Source organism: Phalacrocorax carbo, chromosome 6 (assembly GCF_963921805.1).
Source record: "Phalacrocorax carbo chromosome 6, bPhaCar2.1, whole genome shotgun sequence".
Taxonomy (NCBI): domain Eukaryota; kingdom Metazoa; phylum Chordata; class Aves; order Suliformes; family Phalacrocoracidae; genus Phalacrocorax; species Phalacrocorax carbo.
The window spans coordinates 51566339-51584203 of NC_087518.1; the positions used below are offsets into that span (position 1 = coordinate 51566339).

General features: G+C 41.9%; 1 protein-coding gene across 7 annotated transcripts in view; it reads right to left on the reverse strand.

Moving 5' to 3' along the window:
* ST3GAL3 (ST3 beta-galactoside alpha-2,3-sialyltransferase 3) overlaps nucleotides 1-17865 on the reverse strand; it is a 190842-nt gene that overhangs the window by 62711 nt on the left and 110266 nt on the right. For all 7 annotated transcript variants that reach the window (XM_064455274.1, XM_064455272.1, XM_064455271.1 and 4 more), the window contains 2 exons: nucleotides 15304-15398; nucleotides 732-795 (listed from right to left, as the gene is read on the reverse strand). In XM_064455274.1, the coding sequence (XP_064311344.1) occupies nucleotides 732-795; nucleotides 15304-15398 (159 nt within the window). The remainder of the gene's footprint in view (nucleotides 1-731; nucleotides 796-15303; nucleotides 15399-17865) is intronic.

Below are 17865 nucleotides of genomic sequence, written 5' to 3' on the forward strand. Positions count from 1 at the left end.
CCTAGTAAAAACCTCTTGACAGCTGCTGAAAGAAACTACCTGTAATCTGGGAAGTGGCACTAAACCAAAACTGCGGGGCAAAGGTAAGGAATGACAGAAAAGCAAGGATAGGAAAGACTAAAGGACTATCATTGGGAAGCTGACTGTAAACATGCCAGTGGGTTTCAGAAGCAACCTCTACAAGAGGACTGAAGAATCAAAGGAGCATCTTCTAAAGGCACCAGTTCAAACACCACAGGACCCAGGAGCCTGCTATCACATCCTGGCACAGGCTTGGTCAACCCAGTCACACATTCCTGCTTTAAGAGTGAGGTATTAGTGAAAGAAACATTGTTAAAACAAGCCAGTCCCTTCTTTCCCTCTAGGAGTTTCTTGTTATCATGTTGCTTTGTCAGAAAGGCTGAAAAAGAATAATGCATTAACTGAAAACCTGCTATTTACTTATTTGAAAAAGGGGCAAGAGGGTATATTGTAACACCATATGAGACAAAAGATTAGGAAACAGTCAAAAGGTAAATGCTTTTTTCTACTCATGTTTGACTTAACAGAGGTCTCCAGAGTTTACAGATTTGCTGGAAAGAGGACTAAGTTTCCAGCTTCCTGATCCACCTCCAAAGCACAGCCAAATTTACTGGCAATAATTTCTGCCAAAAAATATATAGTAAAATTTATTTAGGACATGTGGAAAATAATAACTTTGACCCCTTCTATTCTAAAAGGTCTCATCTTACCTGTCAAGAGCTGGAGTTAGACGGTAATCTTTGGTTGCTGACAGGATGGCTTTGATCAGATTATCTGGGGAGAAAGGAAGAAAATATTAGGAACAAGTTCTCACTTCTAATGGAAATCAAAAGCAAAGTGATGTAAAGTATCTGAAGCAGTTACTTGGAGCAACTGAAATAAGGTTCACATTAGGAATAAACAGTTTAACTTGCATATTCCTATTTTCTCTGGACCTTCACACGCTGGCTGCAAAGACATGTTATGCGCCAAATTCTGATGCAGTGTGCAAATGCCTTGCACAGAGAGAGTGGCAGAGAACAAACACAGTGCAGTTTAAGGCAGTGGTTTCGTACCTACTTACCTGGAATTACAGTTTCACAAGCACTTCAGACATAAAAAGCCAGTATCACTGTCAATGCTTGCTTTCAGACAAGGTTTTATGCAGCTGAGCAGTAAAGTGGATGCAGGAAGAGAATACTAGGTTAAAACTGATGCATTTTATTTTCCTGGGTTACTTTTAATTCAGGTTCAGTTCCTCAGTCTGGCTTTCTCCATGGCAAAATCCAATTAAACCATCATAGTTGCTTAATGAAACGCCCATGGAACCACAACCTACATGGACACACAGTAAACACTGCAGCAACCAGATGGTATCAGTTACACAAGCATAGACACACGCACAAATTAAATGTATTAAATTGTAGAAGCACAATGATTACACATAAATAATTCTACTGACTATGGAAATTTTTGAGTCTGCTTCCTATTAGATTTTGTCCTTTATCCCTGATTTTTCCACCTCTCTGCCCCATAAAGGTCCAAACTCCTTTACCATGACCTGTCCAGGGCCAAGAAGCAGCAATGCTTTGGCTAGTCTGGATTAACAAATGCACCAGTAACTTCAGAAAGGCTGTACTGGGTCCCACTAACAGTTCATCTGTCTCCAAATCCTGACTCTAACTGTGACCTGAAATTCTCTTCTACTGTTTAATTATTTTCAAATCAGGTATTTCATGTGTCAGGTAGAGCTTCTATGTATCTGGCAACCCTTAGTGATGTCTCTCCCATGAGCTCAGAATCCTTTTGGATCCATACGGACTTTCAATGACTTCCCTCTCCTGATTTTGAGTACGGCTTCTCTGAGCTTTGTTTATACTGGAAAAGACTGAACAGTTAGTGCCTTTCCACTTTCCTTATGAGACTGTAAATACCTATCATATCCTTCTCTTAAATGTATTGGCCAACTAGTTAAAAAGTTCTTAGGAAACAACCAGTCAAAAGGAATAAGTAAGTCTCATTTCTTTACAAAAGATTAAAAATGACACAGGAACATTAAGACGACTGACATCAAGAGATTGTTTACAATGAACTTAAATAGTTTTCCTGATAGACAGTACTTACTGCAGTCAGCACGGTTAGGGGAGTCCCTTTCAGATAGAGAGTTCTGTTCTATTTACTATATCTCTCTGCAGAAACTACAGGACAAGGGTGTGGAACGAACACACAAGCTCGAAGCAGCCCATGTGCCAAACAGCTTTGAACCTGACAACAAGCTGATGAGACACACAAGGCAGACAAACAAAGGTGATAAACAGAAAACTCTGATGGCTACTATTAGATTTGGGGAAGTGTTTGACATGGCATTACCGACAGCCCCTGCCAACCATTACAAGCTGGGAACTGTTATTACTTTCAGAAGATTATATTTCGGAGTGGAGTAAGGAAAGAGGCAATTTGCAGGGTAAAAGCAACTTACTTTGCTAAGAAAATACTGATTTTGTTTAATTTTCCTTCATCTGAAGAATTTCTTTTGACACATTGGCAGCAGGCTCTCTCTCCAACAGGAATGCTATTTCCCTAAGTCTGCAGCAGCAGCGGGTTGTTGTGACCTCTAATGGCACCATGCCACAGTCCTCTCCTTGGCCCGTCTCATGCGTTGACTTTTACTGGACAGTATACATTACTGTGGTTGTTTTCCCACACTTTCAGAAAAAGAGATCAAAGTGGATTGCATGTCAAGGGCCGCAACCTCCCATCTACCAACCTTTTCTTATGCCAGGTTTGCTCTACCACCCACAAGTTAACACGCTGCACTACTTGGAAGCCATCCGTTACGCTATATTAAAAAGCACATTAAAGGAATACAGTTGACTAATGCACTCAAATAATTCTGTTTTTCTCAACTTGCCAGCTAATTAGTAATGCCTTCATAGTGAATGCTCAGGAATGAAATACGACTACTTTAGGACTGGATATGGCAGCATTTGGGGTGGGGATGCTCCCCATTCCCATCATCCAGAGAGAAAACAAACAAAGCAAACCGCCATATAGGACATTCACTACAGATTACGAATAGCCAAACAGGAGATATCACTTCAGCAGCCCCCACGGACCAACAACACATGGCATCCAAGAGGTTTGGAAGTTGCACAAATCACAGCGTTATCATTCAAAACTGCTGAATGAAGCTCAATAAAAGACAAAGTACTTCACTGCCAAGTGCTGACTCACAGCAGGAATGAAGGTGGCACAGATGCCCTTAGGGCCAGTTCGTCTAGTCTAGTACCCACCTTGGAAGCCAGAAGCAGGAGCCACAATAACCAACAGGAAAAGCTAATATCCAGGGCAGGGGAGAGGCACTAGATCTTTTTGATTGAGCTGAAACTCACTACTAGAAGATAGATACTACACTGCTGCTGAGGTGGGCACTTGCATTTGGCACTTTGCTCACTGGCACCAGGAAGGAAGGACATAACCTCTTTCAGAAGGAGCTTCTGTATCTCCTTGGGGCAAGGTTTGAAGGATCAGCAGATGCTGCTGCAGCTGATCTGCAACCTTCCACAAGATGATGAAGATACCCACAATAGGGAACAACTGGCAGGATGTTTTACCACAGCTGGGTCAAGGTAGAGGGTGACTTGAAATCACCACTGCAAAGACTACTATCACAGATAGCGACCTGCAGGACAGAGCACTGCTCATCTCCAGACTATGACTAGAGAAAATCAGGCACCAGGAAAGCAGCTGCATTATGTAAAGTTAATTGATGGAGTGTGCTTTCTTCAGGGGTGATGAGCATAGTCAGCCTTATATACCTATGCACTGAGTGATAATAATGGGTGCAAGTAGATGTTACAAACGCTAGATAGAAAAATTCCTTCCTGTTTCAAGTAGCAGGACGTGTGCACAGCCACTGCCTGAATCCTGATCTGTCAAGGACTGAAAGCAAGTTCTGAAGGGATAAAAGAAAGGCCAGGACTTCAAGACTCGACCCACTGAGACTGCACCAGCATATGCATGACATGATCAGTATCCCCATGATCTAGGCAATAACTGACACGTTCTATCTTCATGCAGTAGCTCCTGGGCAGATTAAAAGACACTGTTGTGAAAACAGTGGCAGAAAGGCTACCAAACCAGTTTTGATGTTGTATAGAAGTTTAGAATCAATGTGTACAAATTATACTAAACTATTACCTGATTTAGTAGCAAATCTGATCAGCCACAGAGCCCCTCCATTGGGGTGGGACAGCAGTGGGAACAGCTGGCACCCAGGGCAGTGAGTTTCTCTGGGGTAGGCATATTCTTAAGGGAGAGGGACAGAGCTCATGACTGGGACCTACTTGCATTGAACACAGCAAGGAAGAAGGAACAGAGCAACCCAAGTGTTTCAGGGAGCACATTTTGTTCCTGATAACTGTCAGCTTTTCTCCCTTCATCTATTGATTTTATCTTCTGTGGTTTTTTTAAAAGGCGCAAAACAAAGGCCCTTGCTTTAATGTGAACCGATGCTTAAAAGAAAGATTGTTTTATTACGGCAACAGCTATGCAAACAATTTGTCTTGGTTCCCCCCCACCTCTGATGGTTTACCCAGCTTGTGAAGAAACCATGGCATGAATGCAGACACAATGCTAGCCCAGGCACAACTTCTCTCTTGCTGGGCAAGTGAGAAGAACAGACATAGTAGTGGGTGTGCTCTGCCTTGTATACCTGTGCACTAAGAAGGGGCCTGAGTATACATGTTTTGAGTACTCCAAAGGAAAAAAAATCCTTCCTATTACAAGCAATGGGTATGCATGCACTGACCTCTTGCTTCCAGGGCCCAGGCACACAGCCAGCTCAGGTGTAACAGAATTCATTAGCTCAGACACATCCCCATTCAAACAGGTCTCTAATTCTTTAAGGGACATTTCCAGTCTGGAAAAATTTCAGCTACTTTTGTCAATGCAGAACCCCAACAAACTGGCCCAGCATTTTATACCCAGGAGCATGAACCATGGAGAGCACAACGCAGAGATCTGCAGGGCTCCACGGAAGGTCAGTTCAGACCAAGCAGAACTTACTACCTGCCATTCATTGCTGGCACAGAGGCGGCTCCTACAGACCCAGCAGCTCTATGACACGTTTAACCTGGACAAGGAGAGCTGGGACCACTGCTATGACTACCTGGCACTCTTCGTGGAATCCTTCAGACATACTGAGCAGGCAGAAACAGAACAGCTCAGGTAAAACCATGCACTTTTTCCCTGTCACTATCCTCCCCTAACCAGTACAGATAAAAGGCAGACTAATCTTTGAAAGTTATTTAATCTTTGGCCTCTTCCCAGCTGCCAAATAGGCAGTCCGGTAGGTGGTCATTAGCTACATGTTTTGTGAAATACAAACTTCCCACTGGAAACTGAATTCAAACACCAAACTCACCCCATGCAGGTCATCCAACAGTCATTCAGTGGCCACATTTTTGGTAACCACTTGAAGGCTGAGTAAACCCAAGAGCAATGGGTTGTGTACAACAACAGCTGTGTACGGTTGCTCCTATTCATTCTCACAAGACTCAAAGCAGACATTATCAATACTTCCTCCAGTCTGTAGTCAAACACTGATGGCAACACGATGGCAGTGCCATCATCGTTAGGGCTCTGGATGTTAGCTGTTCTAGGAGCAGCTGCAGCTCACTGGCAGCCTATTTTATATTCGTGTTAGCTCCAATGGTTCACATCAGAAAGAGCAAATTGTAATGCAGTGGTTCTGCTTACCTGAAACCATCTGTATGGTAGACATAAGAACATAGTATACATACCTATATATAGGGACAAACATTTGTGCTGCTTAGTTCTAGTTGAAGTATTAGGCAAGTGAACTCACTCTAACATTAAAAATGCATGGCTTTTATACAGCTCCTTCAAGCCAAAGGCTATAAGATGATACATATACAGGCATACGTAAACATACATGCATATTCCTGAATTCACCCTCTCAGGTCCTCCATCTATACTCCTCATTTCTGAAAGCAGTCAATGTCTTCATACTCTGAGAGAATCAAACTTACTGAAGGTCACAAGAGAATAAGGCCTTTGAATCCTAGCTAAGGAGCCCTCTGGCTTCCATGTTCTTCACATGGGTCTGCTAACATCCTTTAATGATAAATTAATGGAAATGAACACCAATAGCCTGCATTTTCACCCTCATTTTCTCCCATTATTAAATAATGAATACATCATCAGGGCAAGCAATCTACTGCAGTTTTCTGCAGCCATGGTTTATTATACTTTTTCTTGTAATGGAGAATTTAGATTATTGGGGAAAGCAGGAGATTATTTAATCTATTCAACTATCCACCACTATGCACACACTATTACTATACAAACAAAGCAAAATGTCTCTACACATTTTCCTCCCATCTAGGGGACAAGTTTACTACATTTATCTAAGAATCCTGAGTTATCATGATATATTCTATTAACTTTGCCTTATAACATTAGAAGATTCAAAAGCAGCTCAGGACTGCCTGATTTCTCTGAATACAAGTACATCTTGACTTCAGGTTGACCCTGAAATTTTCAGACATTTGGAAAAACTAAAAGTAAATAGTTAGAAATTAGGCAGGCAGTGACCACACAGTGAGAACCAGCCTAAGTCTCAATTCTAGCCTTTTTCTCTGTTATTTTTGTGGACGAGTAGAGACCTTCACTGTAAATGGTAACAACACTTAACATTGTTGTTTCTAATGCATAAGCTCCTTGTTTGTATCATTAAAAAAAGACAGGAGACCTTTCCGCTCCACAGGGATTACTGCAGGCATTTCACAGGGTCTACCTTCTGCTTGTCTTGAAAGTAGGCAAACTGGGCTGTTCATGCACTCTCAAGTAGCCCAGAGAAGAGACTGTAATTTTTCAAGTTCTCCGTACCAGCCATCTTCCTCAAAAATCAGCAAGACTACATGCCCTTAATGCCAGCAGTAAGTATTTGAATACCATGCATTGGGGTCAGGGAACCGTATCATGCTGCAGTTCTTTGTGTTTGCCCTGCGAGCCATGGTCAGTGCCCATCTCCACAGTTGGTCACCCAGCTGCCACACTTCTAGCCAGCACTTATGCAGGGCACCAGGCATCAGCTTCAGCTGTTGGGAATACATTGACTAGAGTTAGATTGATAGACATCCCCGAGGCATGCCAGTCTCCCCTCTGCGCATGGGTCCCTGTCCCACAATAACAGAATGCCATGTGTTCGTCAGCTTTGTGGGGAGAGTAAGCTAAACACTAACAATGCTATGGATTAAACAAATCACAATATTTACAAAGAAGCTGTAAGTACAAACCCAGTGCATACTTTTTTTTTTTACCCTACCCGAAAGTTCAGCTTTGTATAAAGTTCCTTCTTCAGCACTTCTTTCCTTAAGATCTCACTCCACAAGGGACCTGAGGAGTGATCTTTTACAGAAGGATTTGCCACCCTGGTTGCCAGCATGAGGCCACAGACCCAATTCCCACCACGTATTCTGTCTTCCAGCTCTCTCCCAGAAACACCATGTCCAGCTGTAGACACACAACATTATTTGTATCTTAATAAAGCTGGGAATCCAGTGAGTACAAGTATCAAAATGAGTCTGAAATTCCCTGCAACGCTTCTTTTGATCATTGATCAACTAACTTTGAGGTCTATGCAGGAGAAAGCAGCTACAAAGCCTTCCAGAACTTAGAAGTAAATTGCAAACACATGAAGTGGCTCTCAAAGACAGTTAACTACAAACTGCAGAAATCTGTCCTCAAATCACATCTTGTCTGTACATACAAGAGAATGGTTTCTTGAGATCATTAGCTGTACTAGATTTAGGTGGTTTATTTGAGATACACCTCACTAACAACAGGACTTAAAACTGCCACTACCTCCAATATGCCAACACTTCCATTCATGATTTTTAATGGTATTAAGGCCAGAGACATATAGTGTTGCATAGATATAAAACGCAAAAGAAAAAATAAGGAAGACTGAATATCCATGGTACTCCCTAACAACTTTAGGAAAACCTGGCATGCGTTAAATGTAAGCTCCAGAAAGCCCTTAAGGCTTTTTTTTAATATAACAAGATACAAATAAAATACATAACATTTGGACTCTCCATTTAGAACGCAGTTTTGGAGCCTTCAGGGATTTTTTTTTTTTTTCAAGCTTTTCTTCAGAACCAAGAGTTTGGTTTTTTTCAGAATACAAGCTTAGTTCCCAACATAATCCCAGAGCTTGAGAAATTGGAACATAAATTTAAAAACTGATTATGCCAAAAAGAGGACAACATTTTGCAATAACCATATATTAACCATTTTGATCCAAACTCAAGTTTGATGCACAGGAAGCCTGTAGAAACAGGCTAATCCATGCCAATTGAAAACAGTCCTTGAAAGGTTCACAATGTGCCATCCAAAGACAAGCTGGAAAATAAACACATTTATAGAGATCTGTTCTTCCCTCTGTTGCTGCATTTCTGATGCTCCTTCACAGGTGGCCAGGCAATGTCTTCAGGGCCAAAACCTCAATAATCACTCAAGAAATCACTACAGTGATTTCTAATTCTCCTGACCCTTGCAGAAGCATTAAGATGTGGCACTTCAAAACACAACAGCCAGAGAATCACAGACTCACAGGTTGGAAGGGACCTCAGGGATCACCTAGTCCAACCTTTCTAGGAAGAGCAGAGTCTAAACAAGATGGCCCAGCACCCTGTCCAGACGACTCTTGAAGGTGTCCAACGTGGCCGAGTCAAAAGACCTGCTCTTCCCTCTAGGAGGTAAAAAGATAGGAACAATATCCATGTCTAAACTGCACCTCAACACTTCTGGGAAGAACTCCAATATGGAGTCACCCAGTTAACTGTAAACTTGGGGTTTGAGATCTCCCTGGGGCACCTTTCCCTTCTCGGTGGGTTGGGAGAAAGCCTATTCTTTAAGCACAGACAACAGCAATGCATCAATTTTGATTGAAATAAGGGACCACAGTGGAGGGTTGTACTTTCATCAAGAGACCTCAAGAGTAAGTTGATTTAACTTCAAAATTCACAATATAAGTTCCCTTTAGAGGCTTTATTCAGTAATGAAAAGCTGATCCTCTACCTCTTCTGAAACTTTTAATTTTTTTTCCCTTCAAACTTCTAATTTAATTTCTTGAGGCTATAAAATCAGCTAGATTCCCTGAGGAAACAGCAACATTTTTATAGCTATATTCCCATGTGATAATGGCAACTATTACCAATTTTGGTCAAATGTAAAATTCTAGTGGAAACTAGTTCAGAAATCTGCCCCAAACTCAAGAAAAAACAATAATCTTGCATTAATACCTACTCTGAACAGACCTAATGGCTATATGTGCTTGTGCTTCTTGATTACTTGCTAAAGGAAGAACAAAAAATATGCACAGAGTAGGAAAATCATCTGTACAAGAGAGGGCAGCTAACAAAATAAGGATAAGATTGGACAATTAAAGCAGAAAAGAGACACCTCATTATCAAGCAGACTCAGTCAGATGTAGGGAAGGTGTCTGCATGTGGTGCTCCAGCCTCTATAAAGAGCTGAAAGAGTACGTTGGAAAAGACCTACTTTTCTAAGTTTTTCTTTGTGTCAGCTGTAAATTTCAGTTGTGATGTCCAAGTGAATATGTTTTCTCAGAGATAAAGTATTGCTCATGCCAAGAAAGTTGATGTGGAAGAAAAAGCTATGCAAGAAAAGAACAGCATGAAAATAGAAGATATTTTCTCCCAATAACGTTTTGATATGCCAACTTCTGCACGCCTGAAAACTCAACATTTTCACTGAAGATGAGTGACCTCTCCCCCGTGAGACTAATGAAACCACTGCTAAGCAGAACTGAACCATGGTTCTTCCCAGAAGCACTAACACAAAAGAAAACTTCTAAATAAAACCAAGTACAAAAACAATTAACCATTGCACAATGCTTCTATTAGCATTGGTGCTCTGGGCAATGACTTGATTTCTTTGTCACCGAATGTGTCACCAATTCCAGATGCCCCTCTTGTATCAGATGAAAATACAAAGTCTCCAGGCCAATAGTGTATATACTACATTTGATAAAGTTGTAGCACTTGAAACACATTCTTAATATTCTCTTACTGCTGTGGATGAGAAATTGCTTCCTAGATTCCTGGTGGGAGGCAAATTCTGAGATGGTGACAAGACAGACAACTCCCTAAGAAATAAATATCACCTTCAAAGACAAACTAATTCAGGGCCAACAAAGCAGCCTCTCTGCTTAAAACAATATAGCAGGAACAAAGGTAGAAGTGAAGACCCATAATTACCGCTAAGCAGTGACACAATCACCGACTAAATGCATAGAAGAGATATTACGCTGATCATGCCTGTTTAGCTTTTAGTGTATGCTGTGCCATATGTTTTCACTTAAGTTCAAAAAAACTGCAGCAAATCTCCTATCCTCACTACACAGAGAGGATGCCAGATACTAGCTACTCTTCCTTATAAAAGCCTTTTACATTCTTTAAGCCACATGTACTAAGAAATTCTATTAATAGTGAGGTATTTCTCCAGTCTTGTTTGCTGCCCTTCTCCAAATAACTCTTTCCTTTTGCTTTAGCGACAGAGGTAAATTTGGGGAGGAGGCCCTCTGGGATTAATAATCTCACTAGCACTATAAACAACTTTTCCATTGCTGATTCATTGATGAATTTAACCCTGAAAGCAGTGCACTTGCTAGTGGATCTCTGCAACAATATGGACAGCATGCGTATATTCATACCTCTAAATTACACTGATTGAAGCACTACTAGAAAAGTGTACAAACACTAAAGAAGTAGTTTCAATTTCAATTAGAAAAAAACTCTCCATGTAACTTGTTTAAGAGCCTGAGAATGCTGCAGTCTCCTTGCTTTTCACTGAAAAAGCTGCAAGAGCAGGCTTGGTGGGTGCTGGGAAAGAATTCCTACAAGTAAATTAGATCCTCGTAAATGGTGAAACGTGGGAGGCACTCCAACATCCCAGTTAATGCTGAAACAATAGCTTGGGACACAGGAGGGTGCTCAGCAGCCCAAGCTGTCCCCCACAGGACATCTCGACATTTGTAGCTTTTAGAGTTTCAGCTTCTTGTTACAGTTTGATCTTCTCAACAACTCTTGAAGTTAACTAATTTCATAGGGTTCCCGAATGATGTTCCTTGCTTTGGCTACATACACACTAATAAACAAATCAGCAGCAAGGCACGAGCCCACACTGTCCTACATGAGTCCATACTATTAAAGTGTTAGCACCGTCCGCGATGGTTTTCACCAGGGCCAACAAATATCCTCCTCTATAATTCTCACGCATTCATAAGGCCACAGGTTAATACAGGCCAATGACCTTTCTCAATAGGAAGCCTGGATAGAGCCGCCTTCTTTAAGGGGGGGGCAGGGAGTTAACCTGTTTGAACAATGAGCTCAACTGCCTTAAGGACCAGAGGACAAGCATTTTATTTATTAATAGAGACGGAGTCGTCATTTCCAAGCACTCACAGTGGTACATCCCATTTCTAGATTCTGTCAAGTCACATAGTAGGAGACAACAAGCTCAATGTGGCACTAGCAGTGTCATTTTTTTAAAGTAAGTGCAGTCGAATATGATACTGGCCTGCTGTCAACATGGTCATTCTTCATCATTTAGGAAATCTTGACTCAGTGCCATGGTTTTAGCTGGGATAGAGTTAATTCTGAAAGATAACCTCGTACATTCACAGCCAACTGCAGACGTCACTAGGTGAAACCTAGAGCCACTGTTACACAGAAGGCCAAACTAGATACTTGTAGTGAGGCTTTGTGGTGTCAAAACCTAATACACTCGCACCTCTTCAGAAATATGACGTATCTGTTACTTACCCTGTTCCCTGCACACAGAGAAAGCAATCATTCCCAAAGGGCTACAGACATCTGCGATGAATGCAATGACACCTTCAGTCTCCTATGTCCAACACTCCTAACAGTTCTCAGCTCCTATTTTGTTCCAGGTCGCTGGGGATTGGGATCAATCCTTGGTCCAGATCTTTGGTGAACAGAGGCAGAGTCAACAAGTACCACACAATCTGAAACTCTCTGCCCATTTAAGAAAAAGGTACAACCGCTCCTCATAAACTCCTCTTCATCTAATATCTAGTAGAGGACACTCAAAGACCGCTGTTCAAAGGAGTTTGCGCAAGACTTCCTACCACATGCCTCATCTCAGAAAGTCCTGTTCATAAAGCAGTGGGGTCACCACCTGCTTATTCCTGTGCTTCTTTCATTTAGCAGAAAGTAATCACTAAGGTGGTTAACTAACAATAGCTGTGGTTTTCAATCTGACGTAAGACGTGCTTTTTCCTACTGCAAAAGTCCATTTCAGAACCAGCACCTTTTGGGGGAAGGTTTAAAAAGTTTCATATTCAGAACCATATTCACCTTGAGGGCTTCTATGTGCAAATGCTCTTGGAAGGAGCGGAGTGCTCTGGTCATAAAACCCCCTTGCATGGGCTAATGGCCAAATCACAAAATGAGGAATGGAAAAAAGGAGCAAGCATTCTTTACGAAGAAACACTGTTAAGCTTTCCGTGTTATACTGAGTACTTTTTAGCACCTGGAGATGGAAGAACTGTCTTTACAATCAGATTCTTTTTTAAGAAAATGAAGATCCCTGATGAACTGTGTCAAAATGATCAATGTACTCCCTTCTCCTTGATATGATCACCTTTAAAGAGTGGCAGTCCTGCCCTGAAAATTTCTGAGCCATGTCTACTCTTTTACATGTCATTTATACAGACGTGTTACCCCAAATTAGTGCAGCTCAGTAGACAGTGCGCCTCAAAAGCTGCTTTCCCCTAAAGATTGCAGGACTTGTTCTTGCAATCTTGGAACTGTTCTTTCTTGGACCAGTAAACACCAAGTGATGGATGAAAAAGGACTTTTTTTTTTTCCAGAGACAAAGCAAAGAAAAGAGCTAGAAGCCTGAAGAATAGAAAGACACTTTAACAAGAGAAAGCACAAACGGTGGATTAGCCTCCAAGCTGCTAAGAATCTCCTGATTTCATAACTTTAGTACTTTCAAGCTACCACAGATTAGTTTCTAGAAGTTTCTTGGAACATGCAGAATTACTGAAAGTGAACTCATCACGTAGCTAAATTTCACACCAAAAAAAGCCATTTTGCACTTGGACTAGATCACAGTGACTTGAAAATGCCGGGTGATATTCACTAAAGTTCTCAGAAAAATCTTCCCATTACCAACCCAGCTACAATCAGTGTCTGTAAACACCAACCTCCTTTCCCAGTGGGCTACACATCGGAAATCCCAGCCGATGGTGTCACAGGGCTTCCTAACACACAGAGCAAAACTCCTGCCCTGTTTCAACACAGGCACATCACTCTACACTTTCTCAGCCACCCTGACTGCTCATTTTCCCATGCACATCCCAGCTCTGATAGTCTTCATCTCTCACCAGCACGTGACTGAGCTCCATGCTGCCTGCCTAGGTCAGTTGTTTGGATATCACTAGATTGCCCTGACTCAAAGCCCTAATGAGGTGCTGATCCCCTCATCCAATCACTCAGCTGAGCCAGAATGCATCCCATGGGACAGCCAGAAAAGACTGATGCAAGAATTCCAAGTGATGTGTAACATGAAAGGGCGCCATTCGCATCGCTAGGACTCACAGCTTGTCAGCACGGCCATTAGAAATCCTGGGCTACAGAGATTTATAATTCAACCCTCCCACACACAGAACTTGCTCCAGACTGAAACTTGGCACAAAATTCAGTCCCAGGAGGGCATTAAAAAAAATAACCCATTCAATGGCTTCCGTCGCATGGCTTCAGCTCACAGCCATTTAAATAATGGCAATTTCTCATTTCTCCTTTTAACTGAGGAAATCCAATATAAAACACCAGATTTACATAACATTGCAGTGGTGATACAAGCTGGCAACAAACCCAGGGAGAAGGCTGCCAGAGCTGTTCCGTCATCCCCTTTTGGTGAATTTCTCCATTTGGATTTAGTTTAACAGAATGATTTTTATTAGGTCTAGCTGACATCATGTGTAATCTGCAAACCCCACCTCCACGTCAGTCAGGCAGCTTGCCCTAGCTTTGTACACCTCATGTGCCTGTTAGAAAGGGACATGCCCTCCTGTGGTCAATGCAGCTTTCCACTTGTGCTGCCACTGTTCTTTCTTTGTCACAGACTCTGCTGGCTGATTTAGAGGACAGTAATTAGTTGCCTATTGAGCAGCAAAAGACCGACTGGACAAGGAATGGACATATACAAAACAAAGAAGGGAATTGATGCAAGCCAAAAGATATTTGTCAGTAAAGCCTTTGATCAGAGATTGTTCAGACAACCACAACACCTGCTTCCACACAGAGAAACAGACCAAAGCCTATTGTGGCTGCAGTCCTTTCTCAACCAGGTATTTCAATTCCTACAGGGGGCATCTGTAATCTGGATTTTGTCAGGGTAAAAAAAATATCTTGGAAGTTGATGCAATGCCAAACACATCTTAATAAATATATCGGATTTCAGGAAGTCTGCAGAAAGACTGCTATGAGCATAAGCCTTCTGCTCCACCAACACTCACCCAAAGAGGCCTTTGGTGGCACATGCAGCATAGCAAGTAGCTTGTGTCACCCACAAAATATACCATCTGCTGGGTGGGCTACTGGCTCCCATCTCATCACCACCAGCACCACTCTTGCTCTCCCATAGCACACCTGAGACGTAGCCCCTATTGCCATGCTCCAGGTGCAGGACAAGGCATATTACAAATCATCACTAAAGCATCTGACAGATTTTTTCCTACTCGTTACAGAAGTCCACAAGTAGCACAACTATAAAATGATTATACAACCAAGTGTTTTGAAAAGAAAATGAAGATTTGTATCTGTGGTCAAGCCCAAGGCTCCTTAACTCAGAAAAGTCTTTCCTGTTCTTTAGAGAATTACTGACTTAAAAGCACTTTAAATCAGCTTGGACTCTCTCTGCTGCTGTCAGCAAAGATGCTACAAGCTATGGCAGTCAATGCCAAAATGCTTCTCCCAGAACGTAGTGGTAGGTCTAAATTGCCATTAGTGCACTGACTCCCCCAATGTACTAAACCACCCTCGAGGTTCCAGCTGCGAAAACCCTTTTGGGTTTTAAGACCTACATGTACAATGCTTCTCTAGAAGAGGAGAAAAAAGCTGAACACAAAGGACCACCTGAGCTTTCAATTCAGAAAAGCAAAATGGGGCAAGCATCTGCAGAACCACCTTCTTTTTCAATAGCTGTACAGTTTTCTCCTACCTTGTCCTTTAATTCCAAAAGGGGGTACAAAGTCCCTGATACGTGCCCATTTCCTGAAGGAATCATCCAAGAACATTGGTGCCGGCTTCGAGAACCTGAGAAAACCAAAATGAGAGAGAAATTAACTCCTGAACTAGGAAGGATAAATTTCTGTAGGGAGGTTGAGAGTATCCATACTTAAGTGCTGACTCTACATTCTCAGTGGCAATACAGTAATGATTTTACCTTTATCCAAATGTGGCTGCAGTGGAACAAATCTGTCAGACTCTGTGCCATGAGGACACCAAAAACACCCAAGTCATGTCATAAGCCTGGCAATCGCTGCCACTCAAGAATTTGGAACTTCCACCCTATTGTTTGGCTATTAATTTAACTACAATAAGTTGTAAATTGCAACCAGAGTTTAGGCAGTTTTACTTCCAGCTTTGTAAGCACAAGCCAATTTATGTGCTGTCTACACAAGTGTGTGAGGAAGGGGTGCAGAGTTGCCTTCACATTGTTCATTACATATATGTGTTCTGCTCTGTGCAGGCGTGGATGCACTGGGCAAATGCATGTGGAGAGCAAGGCTGGGGTTACCTGCTCTCATGGCTGCTTCTACCTCACTCAAATGCACATACACAGCAGCTTTGGCAACACAAGTAAGAAAGGAAACAGTTCAGGAGATCCCGAAGCAAGACTCAGTTTGCAGAGAATGGAAATTCAGTACAGATGTAGGTGTTTTCTTCTGCATTCATTAACATATAAATGATTCAAGAGAGGCCCTTGCCAAACCAAACAGTTGTGATCTATCCAAAATCACTCACAAAAGAGAGAGCTAGTCCTTTTTAACCATGTCATTATGGGAACACATTATCCTAATTACACCCTCAACAGACAAATATGGCAGCTACTAAAAATGGTCTCTTCTAGAAACATTTAGTACAGTGGCCAGATAGAAGGGAACAATTAGCAAAATAAACTACAGAAATATCAACTTTCATATGGGGCCATTTCTGAGTGTATCAAGATAAAACACTATTAGAAATATGTTCATTCAATCATACCAAAACAGTAGCAGGGATGTTCTGAATCAAAATCAATTGCACTGTGCTACAGAAATGAAGGGAATGTACTGCATGTTCAGAGCCAGACGGTACATCTCCACTGCAGCCATACTGCAAGTGCCATCTACATGTATCTGAAATAGATACAGCGTGGCTAACCTAGGTACCGGTAGTGGGATAGATGTAACACACTGATTTAACACTCCCTTGAGGCTGTTTTGCACTCAGCATGCAACTCCACGCTACTGCAATCAGATAACTTTTGGACTTGAGCTACCTGATTTAAGATAAACTCATCTACACTACACTACACCACAGCCAGGTACGAGCAGCAATTTCAGACAGTGAGGAAAGGATGGAATGACTTCTGAATTATCAACTGCTCAAAGTATAGTCCTATCACAGATGCCCAGTAAATCAGAGGTTGCAGAAATCTCTGGGAAGGGGAAGAGAGAGACCAAGAGCATTTAACAAAATGAGAACAGAAGACTCCAACTCACCCATGCATACTGCTTCACAGCTGCTCATGCAGTCTTTAATAAGATCATCTATAACCATAAAAGCAGGATGCACAGATTACATGGCTGATCTAGAAGGAATGGAATGTTTTCCCAGAGCTGAGGGTATCAAAGGATCTAGGTAACTTTATCTGGGAAAAGGTGGGTAAGATGTGTTAGATATAGTAGAGCTTCTGAAGATTTTAAGTAAAAAACAAAAAAATCCAGAGGCCTATTAAAGAAAAAAAGGGAGGACAGGATAGAATAATACTCTGAAAATATCCTAAAAGCTTCAATAACCTGAAAAACTAATTCAATGTTTTTTCAAGCATCTTGGTGCACTGAAATATAAGTATTAGGTTACTGGTGGGTCTCCAAGGAGTTATTTCCACCTCCTTCCAACATCAATAGGAAGAATCTTCGCAGGATTCTTGTAGCATGTAAGAGCTTTTATAACCTGAATGGCTACAGCACAGATGTTCACAGCTCTTCCTTTACAGCTACCACTTGAACGAACAGCAGAAGTCAGGTCCCACAGAAGGTCCCCATTCTCCCCAGGCAACAGCTGCAGTGAAGGATGATGGCACTGCCATCATCAGAACCTTTGGGCTAGGTTTGTTAGGTCTCTGAGCTACTCTGGTTGCCACTGAGATATGCATTTTCTGCAGCATCCAAGTGTTTCCTGAAGATTGCATATATGAGCAGGTTTTATTCTCCTCTCAAGTATCATGAGGATTCCCTACAAAAATGCTATGAAGTAGTGCAGTGTAAATAAAAAACGTAGCCAGTTCAGTTCGCCTATTCAAGAGCGCTGCATAAAAAAGAAGGTACAGGCTGCAAGGTCAGGCCTAACTCAGAAGTTGGTATTACTTAGACATGCAATCAACTGGTCTCTTTGCAAGTCGTACACCAGGAAAAGACAGTTTACAGCAGTCTGACATCAAGTATTGAGTGTCTCTCCCTAACGCAGATTCCCCTTTACAAGATGCCTGCTAAAGAACCAGGAGGAAGGTCAGATC